General features: G+C 44.9%; 2 protein-coding genes across 2 annotated transcripts; both read left to right on the top strand.

The window, feature by feature from the left end:
- Positions 1–5,076: 5,076 nt before the first annotated feature.
- On the top strand, positions 5,077–8,890 carry LOC136548262 (uncharacterized). Its single transcript, XM_066539861.1, has 2 exons — positions 5,077–6,471; positions 8,765–8,890. Exon 1 carries the CDS (start codon positions 5,337–5,339, stop codon positions 6,345–6,347), a length of 1,011 nt encoding a protein of 336 aa, XP_066395958.1. The 5' UTR covers positions 5,077–5,336; the 3' UTR covers positions 6,348–6,471; positions 8,765–8,890.
- Positions 8,891–8,977: 87 nt separating this feature from the next.
- On the top strand, positions 8,978–9,898 carry LOC136548272 (ubiquitin-fold modifier-conjugating enzyme 1). The gene is made up of 2 exons (XM_066539869.1): positions 8,978–9,310; positions 9,427–9,898. Exons 1-2 carry the CDS (start codon positions 8,978–8,980, stop codon positions 9,640–9,642), a joined length of 549 nt encoding a protein of 182 aa, XP_066395966.1. The 3' UTR covers positions 9,643–9,898.
- Positions 9,899–12,684: the final 2,786 nt, after the last annotated feature.

Genomic DNA, 12,684 nt, shown 5'->3' on the forward strand with positions numbered 1-12,684 from the left:
TCTGGAGAACAGTTTCTTTAACTGCCCTACCATTGGCCTCTAATGTGCTGTTGTAACTTTACTGAGCAAAAGGTACCCTAGCCCAGGGAGACTTTCTGGATGCCCGTCAACCTTTGAATGACCACATCTATTGTTCTGCCCCATCGATCAGTCCACTTTTTTACCAGGTTGATACTCCATCCTAAATTTCTTAAATTATATAGGTTGTTTTGATGTTTCTGGATACGTACCGTTTATTATGCATTTAGGTATCTAGTCAAGCTTTGAGTTTGATTAATTTTAAATAAAAGAGTACTACGATCTAAGACCCCGAAAGGTATAGTATGAAAATATATTTCATGTTCTAACTATACTTATTCTATGTCATATAAATATTAGTGTCCTTTTCTATAGAATTTGGTCAAACTTAAAAATAATTGAATTAGGACAACTTCAGAAGTTTTATCCTCGGCGGAGGGTTGTCTAGTTATAGGACCTAAAATTCACACTTTCTGTTTCTTTCATCCCATCAATCATCCGCACTGTGAACACGAATCCATCTACAGATTCCCCCTGCAGACTTTATTGATACAGGTCGATGCGGATCCATAGGCTCAGTCATTTCAACCTTTTCATCGTGCATGGTCCGGCAACTATTCTATGGCTGCACACATTCCACAAGTCATCAACCAAGTGAAATATCCTACAATCCATCCTGCCTTGTCTCCATATTCCATTCATCCTCCCTTGTCTCCATATCCCTATTCCCTCCTACCCATCAACGCCTTTCGCTGTCACGCATCTACCTGCTCCGGGCTCCAGCCTTTCCTTTGCCGACTTCGTCTGCGACATCAGCATGCCTGATTGGAGCAAAGCTATAACGAATAGTCGTGTCCGCTTGACTTATAAGTCGTGTTTTTTCGTTAATAAATAATATTTTTCTTTTGTAATAAATCAAGTGAACAGGGCAATTATGAGTAGACTTACCTGCTCCCACAACAGATTGGTCGAGTGGTGGATGTATCTTTTAGTGCTCAATTCTTTGGCTACTCGTTGCCTGCGGCCGCGTCGTGTCGTCAGAGTTCCCGGCTTAGCTTTGCTCCAAACATTTCATTTCACGTCCATGACGGGAGAAAGGCTTGCTATCTTGGGAATGCCCGGTTTGTTTTAAGTTTAGTATATACAAGACCTGTGTATGAATAGCATAATAAATGGTCAACTTTTTTTAAGAGTTAATAGGGCCAAGCCCCTGTCTTACACTATCAAGATCAGAACGTTATTATAGCATTCGGATGGGTTACATCCATCAGTCCCGTTTAAAGCAAACTGGAAATAGCAATGAAGGAGCCAGAACAAAAAACACTTCCATCTCACAAGATAAACCTAGCGTAGTTATATCAAGCCATTTGCCAGAGAGTCAAGTCCCTTCCAAAAAAAAACAAGCTTCCTGACGGCAGAGCCTTGGCTTCATGCGGTAAAGTATTGGACCTCCAGTTTATTGCATTCATGTACAACACTTGTTCTTGGATATCATCACATGATTCTCATCGGTCGTTGCTAGCCTTCGTAAAATCCAAAAGCCTGGAGTTGAACTCCTGAACATGGCTTGGTGGACATAGGATCGACCAACTTTGGATCATAGCAGCAACCTTCAGCAAGAGGGATTTCATATCCTTCCAAGAAGCCTCCTGGAAGCATAAACTATTTCTCAGTTCCCAGAGGCTCCATAGGGCAGAAGCAGAAAAAAACATTGCAAACTAGTATGAACTTCATTTTACTTCAGCTCCACGGGTTCTATAAAAAATAACAGAGTTAAGTTCCACAGGTGTCCAGCTACAACACAATCGAAAAACAAATGATGAACCGGCTCCTTTTCACAACAAAACAAACAAGACACGTCCTCTACTTTTCTTCTTATACTTAAATTATCTCTAGCTAAAAGATTATTTTCAGAGAATAACCCCAGGAAAAAAAATAGACTCTACGAGGTACTTTCTCTTTCCAAAGAGCAGGAACGTGTATAGGAGTCATCCCCTAAATTTATGATTCTATACTGATATTGAGAAGAATACAAACTGCTAGAACTAAATTGCCAAATAAGGGCATCTTCCTCTTCAGGAAAACATATAGTCCAAGCTAACTAGGCGACCTCTAGGCTCTAACCATAAATTCATAAGCCTAGCATCTATCTTCTAAAAGTGCATTTGAGGTTGGTGCCATTACACAACTCTCAGATTTCTCATTCACCAGGATGTAAACCTCTTAATATTGAATGTCTAGGATGGAAGGACCAAGCTAGTTATCCTCCCAGAATTTAACCTTATGACCATTACCAATTTTCCATCTGTGACCTAGTTTAGCTGCAGAAGCAGCCCAGATAATACCCTTAAAGAATTGAGAGGCACCAATAGTGAAACTATAGAAAATGTTACGACAACATGTATTTATACTTTTTTTTCTCAAATACGCAAAAAAATTACATATCATTGTAATTAAGAAGAAGAATTCAACCATACAAACGACGCATTACTAACGAGTATCCTAGGAGGTCGTACAGTCATAGGCTGGACCGTCCTAGCAAACAGATTCAAGCTTCGATATTACATAAATGGTTTACAACCGAGCTAAGAGCAGCACTACCACCTACGAAGTCGGGCGTCTCCGCTGCTAGCTCTTTCCAAAGTTCAGAGCCATCCAGATAGTACCTTTTAATCCAGGATCCTAGTAAGCATATATTCAAATCTCTCAAATTTGGAATACATAAGACCTCCATACTCTTTTAGCATATTTATTACGCTTTCCCAATTAGCTAAATGATACCAATATAGCATCTCCAAGAGTACTCTATTTTCCTTCCTAATCCTTGGTTTTTGGCAAGATGAGAAAAAATCCCTCTCCTAGCAACTTCTAATCCTTCCTTCTAAAATTTACGCACTTAGGGAAATACTCCCCGGTTGCCCGTAACTTTGCGCGGAGTCAAGGTCGCGCGGATACACGCGTATTCATCGGTCAATTAAAGGTGGAAGGGCGGAAAAAGAATAGATAGTATGAAAGGGTTCCAGATACAAATGTACAAGAGAGAGAGAAAAATATAAAATTGGTTAAAATAATTTAAAAATAGCATAGGATTCCTGATGTAAAATTATCTTTAATATTTTAGGAGTGAATTATTGGAAGCTATCGGAGATTGCCTTCTTTTTTTTCTTCCAATATATTTTTAGGAGTTGAAAAACATAGACTTTTTTGAGAGAAAAATTTAGGATACTCTTGGAGATACTCCTGTATCACCCCAAAGGCAATTACCTAAGTCAGAGTGGATTAACTGGATAGCCAAATATCTACTTTATTCGGTGCTCGAACCAAAACGATAAGATCCCGTTCGTCCAATCATACAATTTACAATCTACACCAAAGGGAGCGACTCCATGTATACCCTCTGAATCACTCCAAATTCCAATTCTGCTTGCAGTTCACTGTCGAAGCCGGTATTTTCTGATACCACCTCTTTGACCTGTGAAGGGTGTACGTATCTTGGAACCGGACGTGTTGATGTGTGCGATTAATTTGAAATAAGTGCCTGTCACTGATATATGATGCGAGCAGACTTGGACCAACAAGTCGTGAACTAGAAGCAGCTGATATTATGTGGCTGATGCTTGATTCCGAAATATTTTTGGTTTAGTGGTCCGATGTACGTGAGTACCATGTTTCAGTCATTTTCAAAGACAAGGTCCTATTGTTTGACTTGGCAGAGGCCGGAACACTGCCCCTTCCATCCAAATTTACAGTTGCTTCAAGTTTGCTGAAATCATGTTATGTCCTGCAGAATGTCTGGATAAATATCTCTCGATATCCACTACAGCTGCCATGGATTTCGTCAATTAGAAAAAAACAACTGCCATGAAATTGCAGCTCCCGATTTCCAGCGAATCTTCGTCCATCTCCTCATGTGGCACATCCGCACATGTGTTGACAAGAAGATGAATAGGAAGATGACAGAACAAAACAGCAAAGCTCGTTCATGGCAACAATAAACAAGTGACGCTACCTCAACAGATGATGCATGCCCTCATATCCATTTGACATGTATATGACATATCAAATGTGGCAGTTGGATCATCTGTGTAAGCGATGAGAATATCATAAGAACCACCCCAGAAGATCCAGAGCTGCTTGGATTATAAAAAGATCAGAGGCCCCGTTGTGCTGCAGAAACATCCGGTCACCATCTCAGAGACAGACATGCGGTGCACAAGCGTCAAACTGGCGACATGTTCGTTTGGGCTTGTTTGAGTTATAAGCCGTACTTTTTAGCCAACGAACGGTATTTTTCTCTCACACTAAATCAGTCAACAGTACTTTCAGCCATAGCTTATCAGCCAAACAAACCCAAACGAACAGGGCGTGGGATACCAATATACCATGTCACAGTGGCACCCACAGCCACAGCACCACTTCCTTGTTGCTCCAGGATCATGGCCTACCTGGCTTTGCGCCAATTACCAGAATAATTTGCCGAGCATAATTTGCTCCAGGATCCTCAATTCCTCATGCCGAATAAAAGATCGAGTATCCTGTTTGTTGCATTGGAATCCAAATGATAGCACCATCATGCCTCTGCCAGTCTAAACCGTTTTGGAAACTGAAGAACTACAGGTTACGTACATAAATGCAAGACTAGCTTATCAGCTAGTAGTTGCTAATCATGCAGGTCAGGTCTAATCATGCACTGGTGAACAAAGTGTTGAATTGGCCATTTGGTCTCTATATCCTCACCAAATACCCCAACAAACCTCTCTGAGAAAATGCAACCCCACAACAAACTTTAACTAACGCCTAGGTGCATGTAAACTAATGCTCTCCCCTCCTCTGTTTGTTTTCCTGGCTGGCGTACCAATGCATGTCACAAAGAAACAAAGTCAAACAAATACCTCAGCTTCCATCCCCTCCCCAACCCAACCACCATGACAGCAAACCATGAACTCCAATATGCCCAAAACACCCCTAACCGCCCCCGCCCCCCCCCCCCCCCCCCCCCCCAGTCTTTGATTAGTACACAATGTTTGAAAACTTCACGTTAAAGGGCATGCTTGGCAAGTTCCTTCAATGTTGCCAGTTAAACCTTCCCTATCCAGTTCCAAACTTTGCAACCCCCTCCCTCCTCCTACAAGCAATAGCAGCAGCACACCAGCCTCCAAGAAGAGGAACGAAGAGGAGTTGCCTCCGAAAGCAAGCCATCACTGGCTACCAAATGCAGGCATGCATATAGCGAACAGGACAAGAAGAAGCAGAGGAGGAAGAAGAACAAGTAGGAGCAGACCTGAAGGACACCAAGAAACCGGTAGCTTGCTGCCACCATGTCCTATGATCAGATGCTCTCGCCGCTTTTCAGTGCCGGGCGATCGGCGTGGAGAGCGGCTCAGCACGGCGGCGTCGGCGGCGGCGACGACGCAGTGACGAGGCAGATACTCAAGTGCACGAGGTGGCAGCTCGAGGAGACCACCGACTTCGTCACCTGCCCCTACCACTACTACTGCGACAGCTCCTACCCGGGCGACTACTCCGCCGCCGTCGGCGTCCTCGTCGCCGCCTTCGCCGCGTACTGCTTCCTCTCTACTCTCGCGTTCACCGTCCTCGACCTCGTCCGGGGCAACGGAAGTAGCGCGCCGGCGGCCGGCGTCAGGGGCATCAAGAGGAAGTACCTGCTCCCCTCAGGCCCGTTCCTGCTCCCCCTGGTGCTGCTCGCGCTCGCCAGGGGGCAACGGGTCAACGCCGTGTTCCCGCTCGCGCAGCTCGGCCCGGCATTGCTCCTGCTGCTCCAGGCCTCGGCGCTGGCGTTCCGGAACGAGGCCGATGGCGACATCCGGTACGCGGTGCTGGAGGCGTCCACGGTGTCCGGCGTGCTGCACGCGAGCCTGTACCTGGACGCCGTCGTGCTGCCGTACTACACGGGGCTGGAGGCGCTCCGGTGGTCTCGCTTCTCCGGGGAGTGCGCGTCGTGCCTGTGCCGGATGGAGCCCCTGGTCGTGGGCGGCACGGCGGTGCAGTACCGGGGTCTGTCCAAGACGGCGCTGGCGATCATCTTCGCGCTGTGCTCGCGGATGGTGTGCTGCATCTACGGCGAGGAGCGGCTCAGCGCGTGGACGCGGTCCGCGCTGGAAGCCGTGGGCTGGGTGTTCGTGGCCGCCGACGCGGTGTACCTCGTCGGTTGGGTCGCCGCGGAGGGCGGCGGCGTCGGTGTGGCGGCCTACAGCCTGGTCGCCGGGCTGGTGTTCCTGAGCGTCTTCGGCAAGGTGTACCGGTTCTTGGCGTGGGTGGAGGCGAGGCAATCGCAGTGGAAATCCAGCCTCTGCCATAGCACCGTTTGAATTGATGATGATGATACTCGTCAGAGCTAATTCTCGCAGAAAAAATCTGTAAAAAGAAAGAAAGGGATCGTTGCTTAGTTCATCTTCTTCTTCCTGTACAATCTACACGATGGTAAAAAAAAAGGTGGGATTTTTTTTGTTCATGTTATTAGCTTAATTTGACTGAAGCCATTCAGATTTTTGTTGATGAAACTTCAGAGCTTGTTCCTTGCCCTTTTCTTTCGGCGTTTTAAATATGATTTTGATGACTCGTTCCTAATCCCTCTGACCAGAGTGCACATTCTGATCCTGATCCAGTTAGGCTTTGAATCAGACAACTGTACTATAGTTACCTCGAGTTTCTTAATTCTCATGATTATATGAAGCTTTGCACTATGCTATAGTTTCAGCGATCGGTAGCTGGAGATGGTTGGTATCAAAGTTAGGAAAAGTGGATGGGACAAGCCAGCGGCAATAATGTGATGGTTCAGGATTAACTCTCGCAGAAAATCTGTAAAAAGAAAGAAAGAAAGAAATTGTTGCTTAGTTCTTCTTTTGCTAGCTGTGCAATCTACACATAATGGTGAAAAGGTGCAGTTTTTTTTGGTCAATGTTTAACTAGCCCAATTTTTCTGAAGCCATTCAGTTTTTTTTTTCCTGATGAAACTTAATTCAGAGCCTCTTCTTTACCAGTTTTCTTTTGAAAATTTTAACATGTTTTTAATGGCACCTTCCTAATCCTGCGGACGACAATGTACACGCTGTGATTTTCGGTTCTGAATCAGACAACCGTACAGTAGTTAGTTTGAGTTTCTTAATTATCATGGTTATACGGAGCCACGGTAGGAGTTTCATCTGTTGGTTAGCTGGAGATTGTTGGTATCGGAATTCAGAAAAAGTGAATGGGACAAACCAGCAGCAGGAATGTGGTGGTTCAGGACATGTGTTAGGATCAAGCAATGACCTAACCCCTGGCGGCTCCATGAAGCCAGTTCTTGGAGCTTCCTCTCTGACAGTTTCTCTATTCTGGTCTCCCAGTCTCATCAGTTTGTGCTGCAGCGGTTGGACATGGCCTGTTCGCTTGAATTTATCAGCCGACTTAGAATCTACAGTATTTTTCTCTCGCAACAAAAACAGCTTCAGGCCGGCTTTCTTCGAAGATACGGAAGCACCGTAGCAGCATCAGCATTTTTTTTTGAAAGAGCAGCATCAGCATGTGTGAAAATTCATATAATTAGTTTAGAAACTCACAATAATATAGTATGTACTAGGCACATATCCATTGGCCCCACACGACCATTCTTCATTCCCATGAAGCAAAAGCGCTTGACATTGTCATTTATTTTATTTTTTTGAGACGCAAAAGTGTTTGACTTGGCTCGGGCATGAGCATGATAACTGACCAGGCATCTTTGTTGACTAGTAGATTTCTCTCATTCCCCGTGCAAATCTGCAATGTCTGAAGGAAAAAGTCAGTTGCAAAAACCTAGCCTTTCCCCTCCCTGAGAAATCAGACTCCAGTCCTTCCTTCCTGCCGAGAGCCTCGAATGATTAGGTAGTCTGCTGGCGAGGCCGGCAGCAAAACTGGAAGGGGTCATCGTCAGAGTGGTTGCTGGCCGATAAGTCGGCTGAAGCTGTTTTGTTATGAGAAAAAAAATACTATAGATTCTAGCTAATAAGCTGGCTGGATAGCAGCATCCGGTTCAAGCGTGTAGGACGGCTCATGTGTGCTACATGCTTGTCTGCCTGCCAACACTCGCTGGATTTCATCAGCTAGCGGTAGCGCCATGTGGATCTAAAGTGATGTGTGTTTTAGTGTAACTCAAGGCGCCTAATCCTCACTGTCAATCAAAGGAGAAAAAAAAGGGGGGAAAAAGATTCCATGGTTTTGCATGTGTCCAAAGGGGGTTTTCGGTGATTGGTTTTAATCACCGGAAAAGGGCTCCATTGATGGCGAGTGAGGTGTGACAATTTGATAGCTACTGTTTCGGTTGCTGGTGCCGTGTCCTTTCCATGAACTTTGATGGTTTATGAGCTAGGGACTCTACGCTATCATGATCTCGTGGTGTGGGTTCAGAGGCGATGTACAGTACAGAAAATAATGATCTATAGTTTCTCATGAATACGAGCATTTTTACGGAGTTGCGATGAAGCTAGAGAGTAGTCCACTCGGGTTTTTACGGAGTGGTGCTACAGATGAACGTATTACTTGCTTTTGGCGACACTTAACCTTCCTTGGATAAACGTAAAGCAAGAGGAGGTAAAAGAACGTTAGCACGTATCTATCACTTTGATTCTGTCCTAATTTTTTAATAACTTTTCTGACTTGATGAGTGCACGCCAACGCCAACGCCATAGCCTGTAGCCCTGTAGCAGTTAGGCCTTTTAATCCTACTCTTTATTACTGATTGCGTGCACATGACTTTGAGCCCGAGCAGATCGCACATTCGTCTACGGCCGTACTGCGGGCCCGTCCGCCAGAAAAAAGAAGCCCGAAAGAACTCATCACTTCAGATGGGCCGGCCCAGGTAGTGGCCTCAACCGGTTTGCCTGCACTAGTAGACGCGTCACATACACGCAGCGGTCCCCACGCAGCGCACCTTCTCTTCTCCGCCGCATCGCCGCCGAACCCGAACAGCAGCGTCGGATCGATGGAGGGCTGGGACAAGGGGACCAAGAGCACGGTGGGCGAGATCCCGCTGCTGTCGACGCGCGCGGGCCCGCGGGACGGCGAGGCGTGGCGGCAGCGGCTCAAGGAGGAGTACCGCGCGCTCATCGCCTACACATCGGTGAACAAGGCCAAGGACAACGACTGGTTCCGCATCGCCGCCGCCAACCCGGAGGGCACCCGCTGGGAGGGAACCTGCTGGTACGTCCACAACCTCCGCCGCTATGAGTTCCCGCTCCAGTTCGACATCCCCGTCGCCTACCCCCAGGTCGCCCCCGAGATCGAGCTCCCCACCCTCGACGGCAAGACCCACAAGGTAAGCTAATCTACCGACTGATTACTGCGATGCTGTCTGTATGCTTGCTTAATTTGCTGGGATTTGACCGAGGGTTCATGACTTGCGCTGTGATGGATGGCTGCTGGCTCGCGCAGATGTACCGTGGTGGGAAGATCTGCCTCACCGTGCACTTCAAGCCGCTGTGGGCCAAGAACTGCCCGAGGTTCGGTATCGCGCACGCGCTGTGCCTCGGCCTCGCGCCGTGGCTCGCGGCGGAGGTCCCGATTCTGGTCGACTCGGGCATGGTGAAGCACAAGGATGACGAGGCCGCTCCGGCTGAGGCATCTGCCTCTGCTGCTCCTCCTTCCTAGTTGCAACTTGCAACAGCTAAGGGGGATATCGGAAATCAAGTCGGCGGTGATTGGTGAACCGCCAAATAAAGAGAAATACTTGCGAATCTAAACATCATGTGAAACATGTTCCATACCTGCTGATTGCTGACTGTGTGTACTAGTTTCCCATCCAACTTTCTGAATTGTGTTGCAGGTTTTTATGGTACATCCTGACTGATACCATCTGAGGAAACAGAATTGCGTAATAAAACTAGTGCAGATATTCTGATTGGTCGGTTCGAATGTGTTCATCAATTACAGGTTTTTATTCATTTTGGCATAGAAAATTCTGTTTTTGGTTTGTCACAATGCTTGGTTGCCTTTGAGATTTGCACTGTATCATGCTGAAATTTTATACCAGAACTGTTCTCAAGACCAATTCTGGTTCATGCAAGTGACTTTGGATGTTTGAGGCTGTTCAAGTCATATGGATATGATTGAGTTGGAATGGTGAAGCACAAGGAAGTCATATGGATATAATTGAGTTGGAATGGTGAAGCACAAGGAGGCCAAGTGGCCTCAATCATATCTGGCCCCGCTGATGTTTCATAGTTACAACGGGATTTGGTTGTTGTCCAGTCAATTAATGGATTAAAAATCCACCTCAGATCATCAGTTGTGGTTTTGGCTGTGGTCTAACAAGAGCAATACTTTAATGTCTAAAGTTTTCCATATCTGCTGGTTACATGAATATGATTTGGTACGCGTTAATGTACTATGTTTGTGCACAAGCTTTTGCATTGCAAAACTAAGTTATTATATACATGGATAATACCTGAGGTGTAGTTGAGTTGGTTTGTTGATTTAAGAAGATTTTGGGCAATCTCGTTGTATTATTGTATTCTTTTAAAGTTTGAGCGCAGGTGTCTCTTAATTTAAGAAGGTTTTGTGCAGCCTTCTTTTATTAATGCACTCTTTTTTAGTTTGAGTGTAGCTGTCTGTGGTGCAGAACTGCCTTTGAGATTTGGACAGAATTATGCTGAATATTTCTACGAGTGCTATTTTGAACCTAGCTCTAGCTTATGGCATTATTTTCTCTACTTTCTCATAAGTTCTAAATTGTTTTTTTAGAATATTAATTAGAATTGACCTGACGGTGCTTGGATGCATCACCTTGGTCAGGGAATAGACTTGGGTGTTTAGGGCAGTTGCTATAAAAATCATAGATATCTGTGCTTAGTGATTTTTCCCCCCGAAGGACTGATATTTTTTCTCATTCGCTGTTATTGACTTACAGCCTGTTCGGGAGGCCGTAAACGATTGTGGATTATTTACTGTCGGCTGGTTTGGTGTGAGAGAAAAACACTGTTTCCAGACTGGAAATTTACGATCGTTTACGAGTAAGCGAACAGGCTGTCTCTTCATACAGTTCATTTAGCGATACAGTTTTCCCATGGCAAACATGGACATTTTGTATAGTAGGCCAAACGTTCTGCATGGTCTGAGTTCGCTGGTTATAAATCATCAAATAAAGGAACAATGGGCAAAAACTTGTTTTGCTGTACGCATACATGTTGATAGCTCATGCCCAAAATTGCTAGCTTATTGGACAAGCGTTCCATGATAACTCAGATATGGATATATGATATGCTCATTAGCTTGAATGCTTGATCCTTCACTGGCCACGTACACGTAATCGAAGCGAGCTAGTATTTCGCTTGGGTGTGCTAGCAAATAGCCACTGGGGCCTGGCTCTGGCTGGCTGGATGGCTGGGTGTGGAGAAGAGACGGGGAGCGTCAATGTTCGTGCTTGATCTGTAATGAGCCCGTTCGTATTTGGACATGTGCACAATCGCACCTCAGGGCTCGCCGTACTTGCAAAATAGAGGCTCGTGACTTGAGGTTGTCACCATCACTCATTAGGTCTCGGCTTAGCTCCCAGACTAGGGCCTCGTTTAGATTGAAAAAAAAAATAACTTGATGAATAGTACCACTTTCGTCTTATTTGGTAAATATTGTCCAATCATAGATCAACTAGGCTCAAAAGATTCATCTCGTGATTTCCAAATAAACTGTGTAATTAGTTATTTTTTTTACCTACATTTAATACTCCATGCAAGCGGCTAAAAATTGATGTGATGAAGAGAGAGTGAAAAAACTTGAAATTTGGATGGCATCTAAACAAGGCCTAGCATGAAAATAGCCACCACTGGCACACACAATTAACGACCTGCACATTGGCATAACTGATGTCAGTTGAGTACTTGAGGCGTTGAGAAAAAAACACAAACGGTGTGCAAAATTGAATATCTCTCCTGAGATTAAATACAGCGCATGGCAAAATTTTCACCAGACTCTTCTTGGCCAGTGTGAAGTTTTGAATTGGACGCTGCAATAACTATAGATCTTAAAAGAAAAGTACTCACGAGGTGCCCTCCAGACTCAAAATGCAAACCCCACTGAATTTTACCAAAAGCAGATCTGGTGATTCAAAAATATTCAATTCAATCAACACAAATAAAGTAATGAGATTGATAGTATCATATTTGATGACAATGACAAAGATCCTGGTAAAATTACAATATCCAATGACTTTAATAAAATTTTATCTTCACCTTATATATTTTTTTAACCCCACCTTATATATTTTTTAACCCCAAGAAATTAGCGTTGAATTGTGGGGCCCTCAAAAAGGAGAATCCACTCCAAAAATTAGCGTATACTATATTCTTTAGTAAAAGGTGAAAGAATAGTTCGCTTTGTGCTCAGAGCGCAGATGCGTGCTTTCACGTGGTAGGCCTGGCCCTCCTTATATGCATCTCCTTTAAACCGCAACCGTACTAGACCATCAAGGTGGTACTAATGACCCCGAACTTCTGGTACTAATAATGACCCCGAACTTTGACGTTTCAACATGAATTGGGCCAGGCCCATTACTGACATTCCCATGTGTATATCTCTGTTTCATCTCACATAAGATTAGCAAGAGTTGCTAAAAAAAAATCAAGATTAGCAAGATATGGATGGCACAAATGTACAATGCTACATCCTTGATGTCTAAATTGTGCACGATGAAAAATC

This window comes from Miscanthus floridulus, chromosome 1 (genome assembly GCF_019320115.1).
Source record: "Miscanthus floridulus cultivar M001 chromosome 1, ASM1932011v1, whole genome shotgun sequence".
Taxonomy (NCBI): domain Eukaryota; kingdom Viridiplantae; phylum Streptophyta; class Magnoliopsida; order Poales; family Poaceae; genus Miscanthus; species Miscanthus floridulus.

Bases quoted from the DNA above. Each gene is read 5' to 3' on its own strand.
- LOC136548272 (XM_066539869.1), top strand. From the start codon at position 8,978: ATGGAGGGCTGGGACAAGGGGACCAAGAGCACGGTGGGCGAGATCCCG. The intron at 9,311-9,426 runs GTAAGCTAATCT...TGGCTCGCGCAG, and splicing joins TCGACGGCAAGACCCACAAG to ATGTACCGTGGTGGGAAGAT.
- LOC136548262 (XM_066539861.1), top strand. From the start codon at position 5,337: ATGTCCTATGATCAGATGCTCTCGCCGCTTTTCAGTGCCGGGCGATCG.